This window comes from Corvus cornix, chromosome 19, assembly GCF_000738735.6.
Source record: "Corvus cornix cornix isolate S_Up_H32 chromosome 19, ASM73873v5, whole genome shotgun sequence".
NCBI lineage: Eukaryota > Metazoa > Chordata > Aves > Passeriformes > Corvidae > Corvus > Corvus cornix.
In genome coordinates, this window is record NC_046348.1 from 6,723,211 (window position 1) to 6,742,031 (window position 18,821).

Consider the following 18,821-nt stretch of genomic DNA (forward strand, 5'->3'; position numbering starts at 1 on the left):
CACGCCCCCCCTGCCGCGGTGTGAGGCGCCGGGGGAACGGACAGACGGACGGACACCAGGATGGACAGACGGACCCAGCAACCCCCGACCCTGGGCCTCCCGCATCGCCTGCCCCGGGGAAACCACCCCACACAGCCCCAGACCTGCCCCAAGCCCACCCCGAGGAAGGAGGGTCCAGCCCCCGCCCCGGTGGTCCCGCTTTCCCCACCACGAGTCACGGCAGCACCCGCAGCAGTGCCCGCGGCTCTCGGGTTTATTGCTCCCGCGGGGAGAGGTACAGAGGTGAGGTACCCGGGGATGAGATTGGGGGGTACCCGGGTAACCCCTTGGGGGACCCGGCCCAGCTGAGTTTGACCCGCTGCTGGGGTAGGGGGATGTCCCTGAGCGATGCCGAGGGTCCCAGCCGTGGTGGCTCAGCCAGGCCAGGGCCGGTCCGGGGGGGCGGCAAGGTCGTAGTCAAAGTCGGCAAAAGTGGCGGGGTCGGGTGGGGGCTGCTCAGGAGGTCGCGGGGCCACCGCTACCACCACCGGGTCCTTCTGCAGCAGGTCCGCGTCGAAGGCCACCCCACGGAAGAAGGGGTGGCCCTGGAAGTGGTGGAGGTAGCGCAGGCGGTACAGGGGGTTGTGGCACAGCAGCTGCGGACAGAGAGAGGACAGTGAGAATGGAAATCTCAGCATCCGGCCCTGGGGCCAGTGGGAACCCCAAAATCCAGGCAGGAGGGTTACCTCGGCGAGCAGCCGGGCCAGCTCAGGGCTGAACTCAGGTGGGCTCTCGTAGCTGCTCTGTTTGACACGTTCCAGCATGGCCACATGGTCCCCCGCTGGCGCCACAGGGAACTGGGGGGACAGACAGTGAATTCAGGGTCTCCCTGAGGTGTCCCTGTTCCCCCACCCTGTGGTCCTCACCTCCCCACTGGCCAGGGCGAAGAGCAGGACTCCCAGGGACCACCAGTCGGCCGCGTGGCTGTAGGGCCCTCCGCTCAGCACCTCTGGGGCTGTGGGGAGAGTGGGTGAGCACCCGGGGGTCTGTGCCCTCCACCACAGCCCCCCCAGCACAGCCCACCTTACCCATGTACTGCAGGGTGCCACAGATTGTGTGGGCTCGCTCGCCCCACTGCAGGTACCGGGAGAGGCCAAAGTCGGTGAGCTTGAGGTGTCCTGTGGGGCCAGACACCACGTGGGAACCCGCAGAGAGGGTGTCCCCATGGACAGGGTGTCCCCACGAATGGCACGTCCCCAAGGCAGTGCCACCAGGCTCTTACCTCTCTCATCCAGGAGGATGTTCTCCATCTGAAATCAGACAGGCACTGGGGTGGCCTCTCCGTGCTGGGGGTTCAGAGACCCCCCCACCCCATCCTCCAGCCGCCCAGCCCCACTGCCACCCACCTTGACATCTCTGTGCATGATGCCCAGGTCGTGGAGGTACACTGGGGACAAGACAGAGCCGTCAGTGCCGTGCGTCCCCTCCCAGCACGGCGCCCATTGCCACCCCTGGGGTCCCTGCAGGTCCCCGTTGGTGGGGACAGTGGTGGCTGTCCCCAGCATGGCGGGTCACTCACCCAGCACCAGCACCAGTTCGGCGGCGAAGAGGCGGACGGTGGCCTCGGCCAAGCAGCCGGCCGTGCGCCACAGCGCGTGCAGGTCCCCGGTGCTGCAGTAGGTGCACACTGCCGGGACAGGTGACATGCCTTACTGACTGGCTGGGGTGGCACGGGCGCAGGGGGGGGTCACTGGGACCATGCATCGAGGTGGTGGAAACACCAGGGCAATATGGGCACCAGGTTAAGGTGACACAGGCATGAGTAGGGTGGCATGAGAGCATGCAAGTACCACGGTGACATCGGCAACAGAGCCCTGTGGGCACTGGGAACACACAAGCACCCAGGGCCACATGAGGTATTAAAATGACGTGGTCCTTGGGGCTCACACAGGCACCGGGAACACACAAGCCGCAGCGGCCGAGGTGACCACAGCCATCAGGGCCGGCCAGGCACCAGCACTGGGGTGCTTTTACCACCCCCACACTGGCCCCTGTCCCGCCGTGGCTTGTGTCCATCCCTGTCCCCCATCCGCATCCCCGCGGAGGGTGCGGGGTGGGAGCGGCGGCCGCAGCGCCCGGATCCCCGCGGGGCAGCGGCGGCGCGGGGGGAGCGCGCGCGTGTGCGGGGACACGTGTGCGGGCGGCGGGGACACGTGCGCGGGCAGGGGGGGCCGGGGCGAGCCCGCGGGCAGATGGTCACTCACTGATGAAGAGGTGGCGCTGGCCCTGCCAGCTGTCCCCCAGCCCGTGGACAAACGGGTGCCTGACCTGTCTCTGGGGACACAAAAGCACAGAGGGTGAGCGGCCCCCGGGGTAGGGGGGTCACGAGGGGCCGGGGACCCCCCTTCTGTCATCTTCCATCCGCAGCTCTCACGGCTTCCTGATGTCCCCATGGCCACCCTGAACCCCTTCACGGGCTGGGGTCCCTCCTGGGCCCCCCCTCACCTGGATGCTGACTTCTTCTTTGCACTGTTTGAGGGTGTCACGGCGCAGCACCTCCACCTTAGGCACCACCTGGGGGGGCGGGGGGAGCGAGGCACTGTCAAGGGAGGGGACAAGGGCAGGTGGGAGCACCCATGGGCCCCGGGGGTCAGCACCCACCTTCACGGCGCAGACCTTCTCCCGCCCACAGTCCAGCACTTTGAGGATGGTCCCGAAGGAGCCTTTGGCCACGAAACCCAGGATCTGAGGGGAGGAACAGGAGCTGAGCTCTCCACGGAGATGGATTTGGGGTGCTCAGGTGGGGGGTCCTGTTCACGTTGGAGTAACGTGAGGGGCCCAGAGAACATGGGGACCTGGAGGACCCGATAGAGACCCCAGCAGGGTACATGGGGACCCGGTATGGGGCACAGGGACACGGGGGACAGGGACACGATAGGGACCCCAGCACGGCAGCGGTGGGTGTTGACAGAATGCACAGGACCCCCGGGGGTACACGCGGGACCTCGGTGGGACAGCAAGCTCCGGTGTGGTGCAGAGGAACCCCGGCAGAACACACCGAGACCCGACACGGGGATCCGGCGGGGATAGAAGGGGACCCGGTGGAACGGCCGGGGACGCCGGTAGGATACGCAGGGACCCGGCAGAGCGTGCGAGGAGAGCTCGGTAAGGCAGTCGGCGATGCCGGGATGGCGGCACGGGATGCACGGACGGCGCGGGAGGATGCTCAGAGCGCTGGGGGACCCCGGTAGGAACGTGCAGGAACGGCGGTAGGACGAGCAGGGACACCGGTACAGGGTGCGAGGGGACCCGTTAGGGCGCCCGGGGCTGCCGGGGCGGGATGCGCGGACGCCCCGGGAGGACGGTCGGGGACCCCGTTCGGATGCACCGGGACCCCGTTCGGAGGGTGGGGGCCGCGGGACGGCACCTTGAGCTGCTGCTGGCGGGCGGAGGGGCGGACGGGGAACTCCGGCAGGAACAACGAGACGAGCTGCGGCAGCGGCCACCCGGGCAGCGGCGGCTCCTCGGCGGGGCCCGCGGAGCCAAGGCGAGCCCCGGTACCGGCACCGGTACCGATACCGGCACCGACCCTGCTCGGCTCAACAGCGCCCGCACCCACGACCCCACGGCGCGGCCCTGCGGAACCGGGGACAGCGTCAGCGAGGGGACCCCTGGGCGGGGGATGCCCAGGGGGATCCCCGGGGCTGATGCCGCCAAACGCACCTGGGGGGGCCGCACCGGAGCCGGGGCCGGGTCGGGGCCGCTGCTCGTCGCTCCCATCGCGGCGCCGCCCGGCCGCGCCCCGGGCCCGGTCCCCGGTAATCGCCGCCTTACATAACCCCGCCGCCCCGCCCCGCCCCGCCCGCCGCGACCACCCCCCGCCCCGGGGCTCGGCGGCGGGGCTGCCCCTAGCACCTCGACACCCACCCGTGACCGATCCCCCCCACCCGGGACCCCCACTACACATTCGGGGGTTACTCATCCCACCCCCGGGACTGATCCCAGCCCCTCTCCAGGATCCCCTCCCTACACACTCTGCGATTCCCCCTTCAACCTTTCCTCCTCTCTTTGCACCCCACGAGCTGCAGCCCTGAGGCGGTGCCTGCAGTCCCTGCTGAGCCCCGGCACGGCCCTGGGCTCACGGAGGAGACCTTAAAAAGGTAAGTGGACAGCTGAGCCCAGGGCAATGCAGGGGTGCCCTGAGTCCCAAAACGGGGTCCCTGAACAATTCCTGGATAAGCCCAGAGGTGAAGACCCCGTGATGTGGTGCTGCCGGGCTGAGGTGGGGCATGGTGCTGAGCACTGCAGGGTGAGGCAAGAAACAAGCCACTGGCCTGAGCCTGTTCCAAATTAAAAACTCTTTATTTAAACTCTCTCCTGTTCCCCTTTTTCCCAGCCTGGAGCGATCCTGCTGCTTCACCAGGCCCAGAGGCTGGGCCCAGCACCCGCACAGCAGGGAGTGGGGCAAGCTCACAGGAGGAACCCTTGGCACAAGGGTTCTGCACCCCACAAAGCGGTCCCGGAGCACCCTGTGCCCCACATCCCCGTGCTGCTGCTCCACCCCTGCCCCACAGCGACGGGGCTGCCGAGGGCCTGCATGTGGCTCAGCCCTCCTCGGGCAGGACAGCCCCCTCTCCACCTTCAGGGTGCCCCCCCAAGGGGGGAGCACGGGGCACCCCAAATCCCTTCCCGGCCTGCCGGGTGCTGCCATCATTTGCGCCTGCCAAAGATCGACTTCTTGCTGGGGTTCTTCTCGCCCACACTCAGCCCGATGAGCAGTCGAGCCTTCTCGTCCTCCTCCTGCTGCTGGATGGTCCCGTCAGATTTGTTCTCCAGCTTCCCCCGGGCCTCTGCTCCCGCCGCCGGCTTCAGGCGCAGCTTCTCCTTTATCACCTGTCCCGGGAGTCAGGGGGCTCAGCACCCATCATGGCCACATCCCGGGCCCTTGGCATGGGTGACAGCCTAAGCTGCTGAGCCAGTGCAGATGCTTCCCGCTCTGGGGAATGTGACACCCACCCTGGGGTTACCATCGCCATCCTGGGCAGAGCAGCTCTGGCAGCCTCCAGAGCGGGAAGAGGGATGTGGTCCCACGTACCTGTGCCACCAAGGCTTTGCGGCTGTCCCTCTTCACCGCCATGGCAAAGTCCAGCCATGTCCATGTGTTGTTGTGGTACTCCAGGCATGGCAGCACCAGGTTCAGGTCGCCCCAGTCCACGCTGTTCTTCTCCCCCTGTGTGACAGAGGTGTCAGGCAGTGTGGGACGATGCCCCAAGCCACCCCCAGGCACACTCCATCCCACTGATCCCACACCTTGTAGCTGACACAGAGCGGCACCTGCGGGATCTTGATGTAGATGAAGGAGTTGTTCATGGCTGCACGCTCCTTCATCTTGTCGATGTCATCCACGGGATGCTGGGGACAGAGCAGAAGCCATGAGCAGAAGGGAAGGAGGGGGGACACAGCCAGGACCAGCAGGGAAGGGACAGGCGGGCATTAGGCCATGGCATTGCTTCACCAGGGAGAGGTGAGAGCTGCTCTGGCAGGGTGTTAGAAAAATGAGATACAGGGATCACATCAAGCGTGCAGGCGCCTGGTTGTAAAGGATGCAAATCCTCATGGTGGGAGGGAGCAGGAGAAAACAGACAAGTGTGGGAGGGAAGTGTGGGAGGACATGGCTATGCAGCCCTGCAGTCAGGGGAAAACAGACTGGCACCACGGCAGGGCTGTCGCAGATTCCCCCCTCACGGCAGCAGGAGGTACCTCAGGTGCTTTTCGGAACGATCTTCTGACCCCTGATGTCCGGTTCAGTCCCTGAGCAACTCCCTTCCCTGGGCCCAGTGAGTCATCGGCCACGATCAGCTGCCGTGGCTTCACCACGGGGATCCCTGGGGCAAACAGGGTGGGAGGTGGTGGTGGTGTCCAGCCAGGGGTTAGCCATGACCCAGACCCTCCAACCATCTCCCTGTCCACAGGGGAGACCACAAATCCCTGTTCCTCAACTCATGGCTGGACAGCAGCTGCCCACAAACATATCCTGGACACACAGCTAGAGCTGTTCAAGGACATCCAGAGGGGAGGGTGATCACGAGCCTCTCACCTGTTGTCACCAGCTTGGACTTATCTTCCTCATCCCCCACCTCCTCCTCCTCCACATTACGGCCAGGGAAGAAGAAACCCATCATTCTGTGGAAGAACTGGTGGGTGAGCTGGATGGTGAGAGGCACCACATTCACCTGTGGGAAGGAGACATGTCAGAGCCAGGCACACACTGCCTGTGCCCCACGGAGACCCTGGCACCTCCTGGCCCAGCCCTGGCACCTCAAAATGCTCCTTGATGGAGATGCCTCCCACGGGCGGCCGGACCTTGCTGAAAATCCTCAGTGCCAGCTGCCGGCCGGACTGGCAGGAGCTCTGGGGACGCAGCACCACCTGCAGGGAAGAGGATGGGTGGCTGGGGTGAGGACAGGCCACTCTACCCAGGCCACCCATGGGTCCCCAGGATGCAGGGCTGCTCCCCCAGCTGCCACTTGCCTTGTACACAGCATTGGGCAGGAGGTTGTTCATGGTCACCCAGCCCAGTTCCAGCAGATGCTCGGCCGTGTCATCGGACTTGTTGACCTGCGCAGACAAAGCCATCAGCTCCCAAAGTCCCTGTCCCCAGCTCAGGGGCTGTGGGTGGCACTGTCCAACTCCACACCTTGCTGTAGAGGAAGCGCTGGAGCTCCAGCTCGGCGATGCCCAGCTGCCCATCCTCCTCCGTCAGGCGCCAGCGTGCCTGGGCAAAGTAGAACTCGGTCCTCCGTGCCACGCTCACGTCCTCCGGCTGCTTTCGCAGCTCCATCTTGTTGGCTCGCTGCAGCTGGAAGTCTTTGAAGCACCTGCAGCACAGAGGAAGGAGCTGGGATGTGGGAGCCCTGGGGTAAGGGGGACACAATGCTGCGGAAGGCTGAGATCATAGAATCATAGAACGGTTTGGGTTGGACACCTCCCACTGTCCCAGGTTGCTCCAAGCCCTGTCCAGCCTGTCCTGGAACACTTCCAGGCATGGGGCAGCCACAGCTTCTCTGGGCAACCTGTGGCAGGACCTCACCAGGAAAAATTTCTTCCTAATATCCAATCCAAACCCACCCTCAGTTTAAAGCCATTCCCCCTTGTCCTACCTGATCAGTATGTTCAGCTCCTCGCTCTCCAGCTGCAGGTCAGCTTTCTCCTGGCTCAGCTGCTGCTGCAGCCGATGGTTCAGGTCGAGCAGGATCTCGTTTTTGCTGTCATCCTTCAAGGACTGAAGGACAGACAACCCTCAGCACCCTCTGCCCTGGAGTGGGGATCCCATGGAACCAGGGATGTGGGCTCACCTTCATGTTGGAGTACATCTGCTTCTCCAGCTGCCGGATCTGGGCCACGTGCTGCCTTACAGCCTCTTGCAGGTGTAGGATACTGCTGCGCTGCTCCTCAGGGTTGCTGGAGATTTCCAGCTGGAAACGCACCCGCTGCTTCTTCTCACTGTGCTCCTGGACACAGGGATAGGGCAAGGTTAGGACAGCCTGGTTGCACTGAGTGGCACAGACACCTGGAGCCCCGTGGGTACCTTGCGTTTGGGCTCCACGTGCAGCAGCAGGTTGTTGACTATGTCGAGGATCATGGCATACTGTGCGGGGTTGGTGGAGATCTCCAGGTCGTGGTGGATCAGGGTGAAGGTGTCCACAGCTCCTGCAGGGACACAAAGGGCAAGTGGGGCCTCAGCATGGCCAGAAATGTGCTGGGGACTCCTCCTGCATGCAGCCCTCTGACCTCAGCAGGGCCAAAAGAGACCACCCCTGGAGTTAGCCTCCACCCGTGGGTCAGCCCAGAGCTCTACCCACCAAGGCACACTGCCTGCATGCACCCACCCTCCTGCTTCTTCAGCAGATCCTCTTTCTCCTGGTTGGCAGGGGTCTCAGGGGGCTTTATCTGCGTGGCCAGCTCAGGGTCGATGTCATGGCTGTAGCTGATGTAGTACATGCGGCAGCTGCAGCGAGAGATGATCCTCTGCACCTGCTGGGTCTGCTGGGCTTCCGAGGGCTGATTCCAGTCTGGGGACAGGCAGAGGGACCATAGTCAGAGTGCCACATCCTGGCACGCTGGGGACTGCACAGTGCAAGGCTTGGAGCATCAGCCACCTCCTGCAGCCACGCAGGGCCAGGCCAGGTGCTCTCAGCTCTACCAGCCTTGGGGTCACATCCAAGTGGCACTGGGGTAGGCACAGCAGCCAGGGCTGTGGGCAGTACCTGTGGTGGTGCTGACCATGCCCCCCACTGCCTGCCCGCTCTCCATCAGCTCCTGCACCGAGTCCAGGCTCCTCTGCCGATGCTCCTCAATATTTTTCACCTGGGGAGGCAAGGAGGCACAGCTGGCTGTCCCCATTCTCCCTGCCTTGGCCAGGGCACTGTCAGCACTGCCTGTCCCCCATGCAGCTCACCCACCACACACTCACCTCCAGCCAGAGCTGGCCATGCTCCCCCTCAGAGGGACTGCTCTCTGTCGTGGCAAAGTACTGCATGCCATCCAGCAAGCATGTCCAGGATGTCTTCTGCTTCAGAGTGTCCCCGTACCAGGCGGGGTGGTGCTGGCACTGCAGCAGCTGTGCCTTCGCGGCAGACACGATCACACAACCCTCCGTCTCTGCACCACGCAGAACCATCTGTAGAGGGAGAGACCCCAGGGGTCTGATGGACCTTTCTGGGGCAGGCACAGCCCCTGTCACAGCCAGGCCGTGGGGACAGGCAGGTACCTGGCAGTTCACCAGCTCGATGAGGCAGTTGCGGTTGTAGATGTCGTCGGTCTGGCAGGCGGCGATGCCGCAGAGCTGCTCGCTGGCCCCTGACTCCTCCTCTGTGAAAACCACAAACTTGTCCGTTTCCTCAATGAGCTTCTGCAGCATGTAGGCCCCTGGGGAAGGAGAAAGGGTCAGTGCAAAGCTGTGGGGGGATGACTCAAACGTACAGGGTGAAGGCAGGCATGGCTTTGTGCTGTACTTTCCCCTTGCTCCCCTCCCTGCCATGCTCACCCCCTGAGGAGGCTCTCTCGGGACGGCCACTGGTGATGGGAGCGGTCACTCTGGCAGGGATGGAGTGAGCAGAGAGAGGGCCACGCTTCAACTTCTTGGCCTGCAGCTGTGTATCAATCTTCAGCCCCTTCAGGGCCTCGGTGGACAGGTTACGCTTGAGCACAGCTGCTTTCTTGTAGCCATCGTAGAGGCCGAAGGCGATGTCCCGGTTCGTGGTGGTCCAGGACGCCCGCAGGTCCACCAAGTGCAGCTGGTGTGTGTGGAAACCATCGTCCCCATCACGCAGGGGCAGCTCCTGGGCACAGAGGGTCAGAGCCTCAGCACAGCAAAGCCATCCCCAGCCCTGCCCAGTGGCCTCATGCACTAGGGCTGGTAGCCCTGCCAGGCCCTGCAGGCAGAGTGTGGGGACTGAAGCCCAGGGGACCACCCCAGAGACCCCAGCATGGGCCCATGCCAGGGATGGGACAAAGTCAGGTGCTTGGTAGCTTGGAGGCCCTGAAGTTCTGTCTCTTCCCCAGCCAAATCCCTTCCCCAATGCACCCAACAACCAACACCCCTCGTCCTGGAGATGCCACCAGGCCAGCACAGGCTGCCGTGCCCTGTTTGCAGCGGTACCTCCTCAGCCGTGCGGTTGCTGTGCCGCTGGTAGGTGAGGGAGGACAGGCTCAGCAGGTGGGTTTTCTTCACCAGGGTGTCAAGCTGGTGGTCAGCGTTCTCGTCACAAGTGGAGGCCATGAGGTGCACGGTGACCTGGCTCAGGTCACTCACCATCTGCGTGATGCTCCACTCCGAAATGAGCCGTCGCATCACTGTGCCAGCTGGGGGACAGCGACAAGGCTCAGCCAGGGCCCTGCTGTACCTGCAAGTGCTGCTGGCAGGATTCCCACTCACCTTGCGGGATGAGCCGCTGCGTGCCCCGCGTGAAGATGTGTCCCTGGCAGCATTCCACCTGGATCCCCCGCTGCTGGGCAAAGGAGGCCCAGTAATGCACCTGAGAGGGAGCAGAGAGCAGCAGCTGGGAGTCCAGCACAGGCAGAGCAGGGAAGAAACACTGGATTCCCAGCCCTGGGAATTACCTGCAGCCGGGGGAAGAGCGCAGTATAGGACAACTGCTTGTAATGCTGCCCCAGCTTCTTCTTGCTGGGTTTCATGTTGTTGAAGAGCTTCCCACGGCAGATGGGCCTTGTCACGCTGGTCCACGTGGCCCAAAAATTCTGCATCCAGCGGAGGGTGCTGCTGTAGAGCAGGATCCGGGGCTGGGAGTGCTCTGAGAATATACCCACCATCAGCCAGCACCATGGGGCTGGGACACGGCAGCACCTAACCCACAACCAGCATGCTCTGCCCCATCCCCCTTGTTCCCAGGGGATCCCCAGGATGCTGTCAGCCACCTTTACTGGGCTGTGTCAGGTCCATGCGGATGGAGAGGTTGAGGTTCTCGGAGCGGAAGGCACGGTAGGAGTCGTACTGCTGCCCCACTGGCACCTCAGGCAGGAACTCGGGGGAGCGCAGCACCACACCATGGTGGTCGTGGGGGTTCCCATGGCACAGCCACTGCAGGTCCAGTGTCATGCACAGGTCAGGCAGGTGCAGGAAGCAGCAGTCGTCATATCTGAATGCAGAAAGAGACCCCAGTCACCCCGCAGCACCAGTGGGGGCCCCCTGTGCTTGCGGCCCCACACTCACTTGGAGGCTGTCCGGACGTTGATATCCAGGTTGCCCTTGAAGACAAACTGCCCAGGCTTCCAGTGGAAGGAGAGCTGGCTCCACTCCCAGTGCATGTTCTCCGTGGTGTTGTAGGGGTCCTGCAAGGACAGGCGTGAGGAGAGACCGGTGTGAGCTGACCCCACACCACGCTGTTCCCCAGTCCAGTGGCACCCACCTCGGTGGCCAGCTGGTGCAGGTTGGCCTGTTCAATGTCCATGTGCCAGTCTCCGTGGAAGAGAAGGCGGCTCTTGTCCCACCAGGGCAATGGGGCACTGGGGTCCTCTGAGGGCTTGGTGAGGAGATCCACGCACTGGCCGATCAGGGTCCAGGCTGGGTCCCAGCAGGGCCCCCACACAATGGTGTACTGGGAGATCACAGCTGGGGACACAGAGGTTGGCTCGGCCATTTGCCCTGTCCCTACGCCACCACAGAGCCCCCCATTCCTCCAGCTCTTACAGTGAAAGTCGTGGTAGAACTTCAAGGGTGGCATGTTCCTCTCCACTGTGGCATCCCCCCAGGGCAGCCCCAGCTTCAGGACCTGGCGACGCCGGGAGCAGGCCTGGCCGCACTGCTCGGCTCCGATCAGCCGGCCGGACAGCTGCCAGTTCCGGATCTCAAACAGGTACCGGGGGTAGTCACGGATCCGCACTGCGGGCGGAGGAAGGGCTGAGGGATGGGGCAGCAAAGAGACAGGCAGTCCCCCACTCCGGCCACAGTAGGAGCCAACGTCCTGTCACATCTCTGCTTCCTTCCCCCTCCCTTGAACCTCCAAAAATTGTTTTCCCTGCTTGGTTACACACCACGTGGTGCCAGCCCAGGCCACGCAGCCATCATGCTGTCCTCCAAGGGCACCCTCCCACGAAGCAACTCACCAAAGAAGCTGCCAACTCTGCCCTTCATCATGCGGCACCACTGCGTGACCATCTCCAAACCCTCAGGGGGAAACGGGCTGACGTCATCCAGGTCCCTCATCTGCTCCAACACACGCTCCGTGCCGTGGAAGGACTCATCAGCCATGGCCACCAGCTCCAGGTGGGCCAGCGTCCAGGTGAGGAGGGCTCTCCGCATGGGCGTGTTGGCGTAGAGGCGCCGCGAGCGCTGGATGTAGATCTCGATGTTCTTCTTCTCCAGAGCAGCGTAGAGCTCCTCGATCTTGCGGGCAGGCAGCAGCTCCCCGTGCTGCTTGCGCAGTGCGGCCACCTTGGCGTCCAGCAGCTGCAGGCGTTTGGCGCTCTCCTTGCTCTCATCCTTCATCAGCTCGTAGTTGTCTCGCAACTTGACCTCGAAGACATCATCCAGGAAGACCCAGGAGAAGTGGGTGACTTTGAGCAGGAAATCGGGGGGCAGGGCTGTGCTGGCGGGGCGCCCGGGCCGGTGCAAGCCCTTCAGCCACTTCTGCACGCCCACGGCAGCGTCCAGCGTGCGGGAGAAGTCGTACTGGTAGGGGAACTCGATGGTCACGCTGGCGAAGGAGAAGGCCCAGCCGCGGTTGCGGAGGGTGCGCAGGGCGGGGAAGGCGTCGCGGTGCCGGACAACCTCCTCCAGCTCCGGCAGCAGCTTCACCTCCACCTCCTTGAAGCTGAAGATGCTGTGTCCATCAAAGCCGGCGGCCAGCTCGGGGCAGTAGCTGTGCAGAGCACCGCCGTGCCAGCTCACCGAGGTCCGTTCCGCAGCCAGGCTGATGTAGTTGGCCTCAGAGACAAAGGCTGTGAGCTTGGCAGAGCTCAGCTCCAGGGACAGGGACAGGAATCTTTTGGGAGAGGGTCCTTTTGGCTGCAGGGGCCCCGGTGACTCAGTAGGGGTGGCTGGGTGGGACATGGGGCTCTCTGGGGGCACGGAGGGAAGCGTCCTGTGGCCGAGGGCGCTCCGCAAGGCTTCGTGGCACTGCAGGGTGGCCAGGGTGTGATGGTACAGGTGCATGTGGTCAGGTGGGCTCCACAGCACCACCAGCCCCTCGCCGCACTGCACCTGCACCGGAGAGAGTGAGCAGGCACCACGTCACTGCCAGGGCAAGCACAGCACAGCCCTGTTCCTCCCCCAGCACCTTTCACGCCAGCCAATCCTCCCCCTGCCCCATCCTACCCAACAACAGGATAAAGCAGTGGCCCGACAGCCAAACCAACCTCCAGAGAGCGGATGCTGCTGTGGTAGGTGACAGAGAGCATGGAGAGGTTGGCCACTGGATTGGGGATGGCAGGAGCTTTGCAGCACGGCTGCATCTTCTCAGTGATGCTCTTGACCAAGGCCAGCACCATGCCCTGGACGCTGACCGTGCAGCTCTCAGCACTTCCCAGGACGGTCAGCGTGTCCAGCCGCAGCTCCAGAGCACCTGGAGAGACAGCATGTCAGTGCTGGAGGCACATAGGAGGCACACCACAACATGCCAGGTTCCTCTGACTGCAGGATTATTCCAGGACAGACATCTGGGATCAGCTTGGATGCTACTTACCCACTATGGCCGAGAGGGTGAAAAGGTTCACGTCTTCCACCTTCAGATCCACCTTCCAGAGCAGCCCCCAGGGCTCGCTGGAGACAGAGGGTGGCTGCTTGGCAGGCTCAGCCCCACCAGGCCGTGGGCAGAACAGGGGCAGGACCCTGGCCAGGCACTCAGTGCAGGTATCAGATGACTCCACTTGCAACCCCCGGATGGTGCAGTCCAGGAAGAGTGTATCTGACTGGGCGCTGGACATGCCGAGGGGCTGGTTGTAGCTGCCCTGCAGGACAACAGGACAATCACTCTCAGGCTGCAGGACATTCCTGTGCCACCACACATCCCTGTGCCACCCCCATGGAGTCTGAGACTGAAATCCACCCCTTGTCCCCTTGGCTCGTCCCTCACCTGGAGGTTGAAGGAGTCGAGGATGAGGGCTTCTCCCCACACGTGCATGTTGGGGGGATGTGGGGCACGCTGGATGTGGGAGTCATTGCCCACCCGCCAGCACAGGTGGTCCACAGCCAGCACTGCTCGCTGGTGCACGCTCTGCGGCCGCAGGTGCTGGTAGTCTGTGGGCACAGAGGAGGGGGGAAGCACAGGATGGGCTCACCCAAACCTGGGCACCTCAGACACAACCACGCAGGGATCCACAGCCCGTGGCCACACACACACGGGCAAGCACAGCGGCAACACGGCCCACCCCATTCCCATCCTGGTGCCTCTCTGGCAGACCCCAAGAAGAGCCCAGCACCTCCCTGATCCAGCCTGTACCTGCAGAGATGGAGTTGAAGCCCAAGGCGAAGGGTGGAGTGTCCCCCAGCTGCACGGACACATTGACGTTGGACAGCGAGGCACACAGGATGATGGGCGCTAGGATTTGGGGATAGCTCCTGCACGGGACAAGCAGGGATGGGCTGTTACTGGGAGCTGTGTGCCACGGAGCCTGGCAGGGAGCAGGCCCAGAGGGATGTCCTCTCTGCAAGGGCTCCCTAATCGCCTCCTGACCAGCCTCTCCATCCCACAGGCTGTGCAGATAAGGTGCTGAGTGCCCAGGCACCGTGCCAGAGCGTGGGGAGCAAGAGGAAACAAGCTGTGATACCAGCAGCTGCACTGAGGCCAAGTTTACCTTCCCTTGTGCCTTTGGCTGGGGACAGGCACCACCTGGGACCTGTATTCCTGTGCCAACAGGCCCAGCCAGTGCGAAAACTCTTGGTGACGGTAGTGGATGATGCAGGTGTTGAGCAGCACAGCAGCCGAGAGGTCAATGGCTGTGACCTAGAGCAGGGAAAGGGCCAGGTGGCAAAAAACTCATGCCAGGAGCCAAACCAGCCACCCTCAGGGGACAGAGTGTACCCAGCGCTAGCTCACCTGCACGCTGGTCTTCAGGGAGTTGAGGCACACGATGCGCTGGCGGCTCTGGGACAGGAGAAGACCATCTGGGGGGACAGAGGAGCACAAATGAGGGGTGGCAGAGGGCAGTGATGGCAGCCCTGTCCCATGGGTGCCCTCCTGGCTACTTGCCCTCCAGCTGGAGGTCTACACTCATTTGGTCCAGGTCTGAGGTGGGCGTGAAGTTGCGCAGCGGGATTTGCTCCTCTTCACGCTGATACAGAAACTGCAGCAGCTTCAGGCTCCAGGTGAGGTGCCTGGAAGACACACAGAGTCACTGCCAGGAGGGAACTGCACTGTCACATCCTCCATCTCCCTGTCTCTCATCACCAGCTGACCAGCACGCTGGCATGGACAAACACAGCAGCCAGTGCCCAGCTGCAGCCCAGCCCAGTGCTCTCATCCCATCGCCTGAGGATCCTCTCAGCTGTCCTACTGGAGAACCAGCTCACGTGCCTTCCTGCCTCCCCAAGAGCCCAGCCCCAGGCCAAGATCAGTCCTTCCCACTGGAGTGGGCTCTAGGACTTGCTCTCTGCAGTCTGTCAGAGCTAAAGGATGAGCAAAGAATGGCACACTTGTCCCCAGGTCCATGTCCCCAGCGTTAATTTGGACTCGGACAGCCTCCCCCTCCACCTGCCTCCTTTACCTCTTCTGGCTGTTCATGGACAGCACCATGCTAGTGTTCTCCAGCTTCATCTCCACCCTCCTGGGGATGAGCTTCAGTGTGTCCCTGCTCAGCACAGACAGGGACTTCGAGGGCTCCCCTGGGCCTGGAGAAGGACAGAGAGAGTCACGGGAAGGACTTGCCCAAACCCCACACCCTGGAGCGGCAGGGAGGGATCGCACAGCCAAATCCCTCTGCCTCCAGTGCAGCTATGGGGGCCACCAGCCCCTGCCCTGCCCAGAGCTTGCCCCTGCCCATCCTGACCTGTGCTGGGCTCTTCCCCCATGCTGCTGTGCTGGGCCCCAGCAGTGATGTGGTGCAGCAGGGGGCTGCAGAATAGCCCCTCGTGCAGCTCTGCCTGCAGTGTCCGGACGCAGAGCCAGATGCCCACCAGCCGCCGCTTGCTGCTGATCTCCAGGGAGAGGGAGAGCGCCAGGGCCAGCTCTGCCAGGCACGTGTCATCCTGTGCACAGGGGACACGGCAAGGAGCACACAGGGAGTCACACAGTGCCCTCCCAGTGGCTGCTGCAGGTGGAGAGCTGGGTACAGCACAGTGCCCAGCACCTGGCAGCATCAGCCTGTCCATCAGGGACACCCTGGAACAGGTCCTCAGTGTTCCACAGAGCCAGTGCCCAGGCTCCAAGTGTGGAATTTCTCCCTCCCCCAGCACTCACCAGCTCGCTGCTCCGGAGGACTTTGCTGTTCACCTTTGTCAGGCTCACCTCGCACGTCAGGCTGGGGAGAGCAGAGAACAGAAGGAGGATGTGGGTCTTGCTGCTGCCAAAACAAGTCCCTGCCCTCTTTCCTGTGGGACACAGGGACCCCAAGTCCCTGCTCCAAGTGCTCACAAAAGCAGAGCATGCCCTAACTCCAGGCACACTACATTATTTGGAGAACGCACAACCCAAGCTTCCTGTGACAGGAAAAGGAACCAGGCCAGCCTCAGAGGAGGTTAATGTGTCACATCACAGGTGACAAAGGATGCTGCTGAGCAGGACACAGAGACGAGAGACACCAGGCTGGGGTCAGAGGAGCTCCCTGCCCTGGAAGCAGAGTTGGGTACGAGCACAGCATTACCTCTTCCCATTGCCATTCAGGAGGAGACGTGTCTGGCTGGCCTGGATGTGCCAGAGAGACTCTGAGGTGGCCACGTGCAGAACCATGATGTTGATGGAATCCATATGGATGGAAAAGAGCTGGGAGGAAGGTGCTGCTGTGAGGGATATCCGACAGCAGCACAGCCCACAGCGGCCTCTCACCGAGCCAGTGCCTCACCTGGCTAAGGAGCCTCAGCAGGGAGGGTTTAAGGGTCAGGTCTGTTCTGCTTTCACTTCCATCAGCTTCTCTGGGAGTCTCCGGGACGGATGGCTGGAACCCAGGGCCTTTCTGGAGATCCGTGCGGATTCGCACCTCGCCAAAACACAGCTCGAAGTAGCGCCTGGGGATCAACCACACAGGCAGCTCTGACAAGAGCTTGCACTTGGCACACCTGTCCCCATCACCAGGGATTTCCCCCACCCCAGGGATGTGCAGGATCGCCACAAGGGCACCCACAAGACACTGCAACCTCCAAGCGTGGGTCACTCCCTCACAGAGCTGACCACATGGAAATAAGGATGGCAGAAAGGTGTAAAGGCAGCAGGACACAGCCAGCAGGGCCAGGGGTGAGACAGACCCCCAAAGGGAGCAGGCAGGGAGCTGGGGTCAGGGTACATACGGCAGCTCCCGGCTCAGTTTGCTGGAGATCCAGACGTTGTCGATCTCCTGTAAGGACATACAGGTAGGTCAGAGAAGAAAAAACTTGGCTCTGCCTTGTCATGCTCATCTCAACATTCCCACTCCACCCCCAAGGCCTGGGATCATGCAAGGAGCAGCCAAACCCCCAAGTCTGGCCATGGGAGGAAGGGCCTGGCACCAGCCATGGGGATGCTCAGTAGAAGAGCGGCTCCATGGATTTGCTGCCAGACTGGAAGTGACTGGAACCACCTTCCCTACCTGTCTGCCAGTGACCACCCCTCGCCCAGGTACCCACCACAGTCTGCTGCTCCTGCTGGAACTTGAGGCTGATGTTCTGGGCCCAGAAGAAGCCAAAGGAGCCGATCTTCAGCTCTGCATGAAGCTTTTGCCGGCACCAGGTGACGGCCAGGCGACATGCCAGCCATCTGTGGGGACAGGGGGAAGGCCAGGGTCAGTCTCCCAGCTGCAGCTGGGGACCAGGGATGCTCTTTGCCCTCTGAGCACCAGCTCCAGCACCTGCAGCTGGACAGAAGCTCCCAGACTGGGGAAGAGACCCTGCAAGACCACCCCCAACAATCCCTGACCCCCCCTCCCAAGCCCTGAGAGCTCCATTTGACCTCCACACCCCTCTGACACCCCATGCCCACCCCTGCGGGCTCCCCTGAACTTCTTTAAGCCTCCAAGCCTCTGACACCCAGCTCTACAACCTCCCAATCCCCTGCAGGCTCCCCCCTACAACTCTCCCCCAGCTCTGCGAGCTCCCCAGATCCCTGACACCCCTCCCCAAGCCCTCTTTGACCCCCTTACCCTCTGCTCCCCTCCTCCCAGCCCCCCAACACCTCACCCTCAACCCCGCGGGCCCCCTCCACTCCTGACACTACCCCAACCAGCCTCACCTCACCCCCAAAACTCCCGTGGGCCCCCCAAACCCCCGCACCCCCCACTGCCAGCCCCTCGGGCCTCCCCTTGACCCCGGCGAGCTCCTCCCACCCCAGCAGAGCCCCACCCGCCGCGCTGCCACCCCCTCCCAACCCACTGTCCCCCCACTGCCACGGCCGTGCCCCCTCCCCACCCCTGCCACACCCCCCCGAGCCCCCGCGGGGTCCCCCACGCCCCCAGACCCGCCCGGCGGGCCCTGACCGCGCCAGCAGCCCGGCGAGCAGCGCGACGAGGACGAGGCCGAGGAGAGCGGCGGGCAGCGGCGGCGGCATGGCGGGCACGGCCCCGGTGCGGCCCCCGGCCCCGGTGAGACCCCCTCCCTCCCGCCCGCCCGCCCCTGCCCCGGCCCCGGCCCCGGCCCCGGCCCCGCCGCCGCCGCCCGTGGGGCCGCCCGCGCACCCCGAGTGGCCGCTGGGAGGGGCGGGACGGGGCGGGGCCTTGCCGGGGACAGCGGCGGCCGCAGCGCCCCGCCGGGGCCGCACCGGAACGGGACAGCGCGGACACCGCACGGGGACAGGGCTGACTCCAGGGCGGCACCGGGGTGGAGACGGGGGGAACACGGGGATGGGTACAGGGGTGACACCGGGGCGGCACTGCGATAGAACGAGGGGGTGACACCGGGTCCGGCAGCGGGATGGGGAGAAGGATGACAACGGGGCGGCACGGGGTGGGGAGATGAGTGACTCCGGACTCTGGGGTGATGTGGGTGACAGCAGGTCCGGCACTGAAATGGAGTGAGGAGCAGGGGGGGACACCAGTGCAGCTCCGGGTTCAGACAGGGGGTTGATACCGGGTCTGGCAATGGATGGGACAAGTGGGTGACACCAGGGGCAGCACCAAGACGGGGCAAGGGCAGATGACACCAGGTCTGGCCCCCAGTGCCAGATGTCCCCTGCATGCCCTGCACAAACAGCCACACCACAGGG

At 63.6% G+C, this 18,821-nt stretch overlaps 2 protein-coding genes across 2 annotated transcripts; both read right to left on the reverse strand.

Moving 5' to 3' along the window:
* Positions 1-230: 230 nt before the first annotated feature.
* On the reverse strand, positions 231-4,578 carry RSKR (ribosomal protein S6 kinase related). Its single transcript, XM_039563168.1, has 13 exons — positions 4,552-4,578; positions 3,703-3,808; positions 3,407-3,615; positions 2,641-2,724; positions 2,485-2,553; positions 2,244-2,313; positions 1,559-1,666; positions 1,386-1,426; positions 1,262-1,289; positions 1,068-1,157; positions 906-994; positions 726-836; positions 231-635 (listed from the first exon to the last, which is right to left on the reverse strand). The coding sequence occupies exons 1-13, from the start codon at positions 4,576-4,578 to the stop codon at positions 414-416; spliced, it is 1,254 nt and encodes a 417-aa protein (XP_039419102.1). The 3' UTR covers positions 231-413.
* On the reverse strand, positions 4,319-18,191 carry KIAA0100 (KIAA0100 ortholog). Its single transcript, XM_039562832.1, has 39 exons — positions 18,097-18,191; positions 17,252-17,381; positions 16,937-16,983; positions 16,495-16,657; positions 16,297-16,415; positions 15,894-15,954; positions 15,484-15,682; positions 15,202-15,325; positions 14,688-14,812; positions 14,535-14,602; positions 14,293-14,441; positions 13,938-14,056; positions 13,572-13,735; positions 13,182-13,446; positions 12,856-13,061; positions 11,605-12,700; positions 11,189-11,380; positions 10,908-11,110; positions 10,712-10,830; positions 10,417-10,637; positions 10,102-10,292; positions 9,917-10,016; positions 9,641-9,843; positions 9,026-9,320; positions 8,750-8,907; positions 8,453-8,659; positions 8,247-8,346; positions 7,869-8,051; positions 7,568-7,689; positions 7,335-7,490; positions 7,140-7,261; positions 6,677-6,857; positions 6,511-6,597; positions 6,298-6,408; positions 6,077-6,212; positions 5,740-5,864; positions 5,290-5,391; positions 5,075-5,209; positions 4,319-4,872 (listed from the first exon to the last, which is right to left on the reverse strand). Exons 1-39 carry the CDS (start codon positions 18,165-18,167, stop codon positions 4,690-4,692), a joined length of 6,738 nt encoding a protein of 2,245 aa, XP_039418766.1. The 5' UTR covers positions 18,168-18,191; the 3' UTR covers positions 4,319-4,689.
* Between the last annotated feature and the right edge of the window lie 630 nt (positions 18,192-18,821).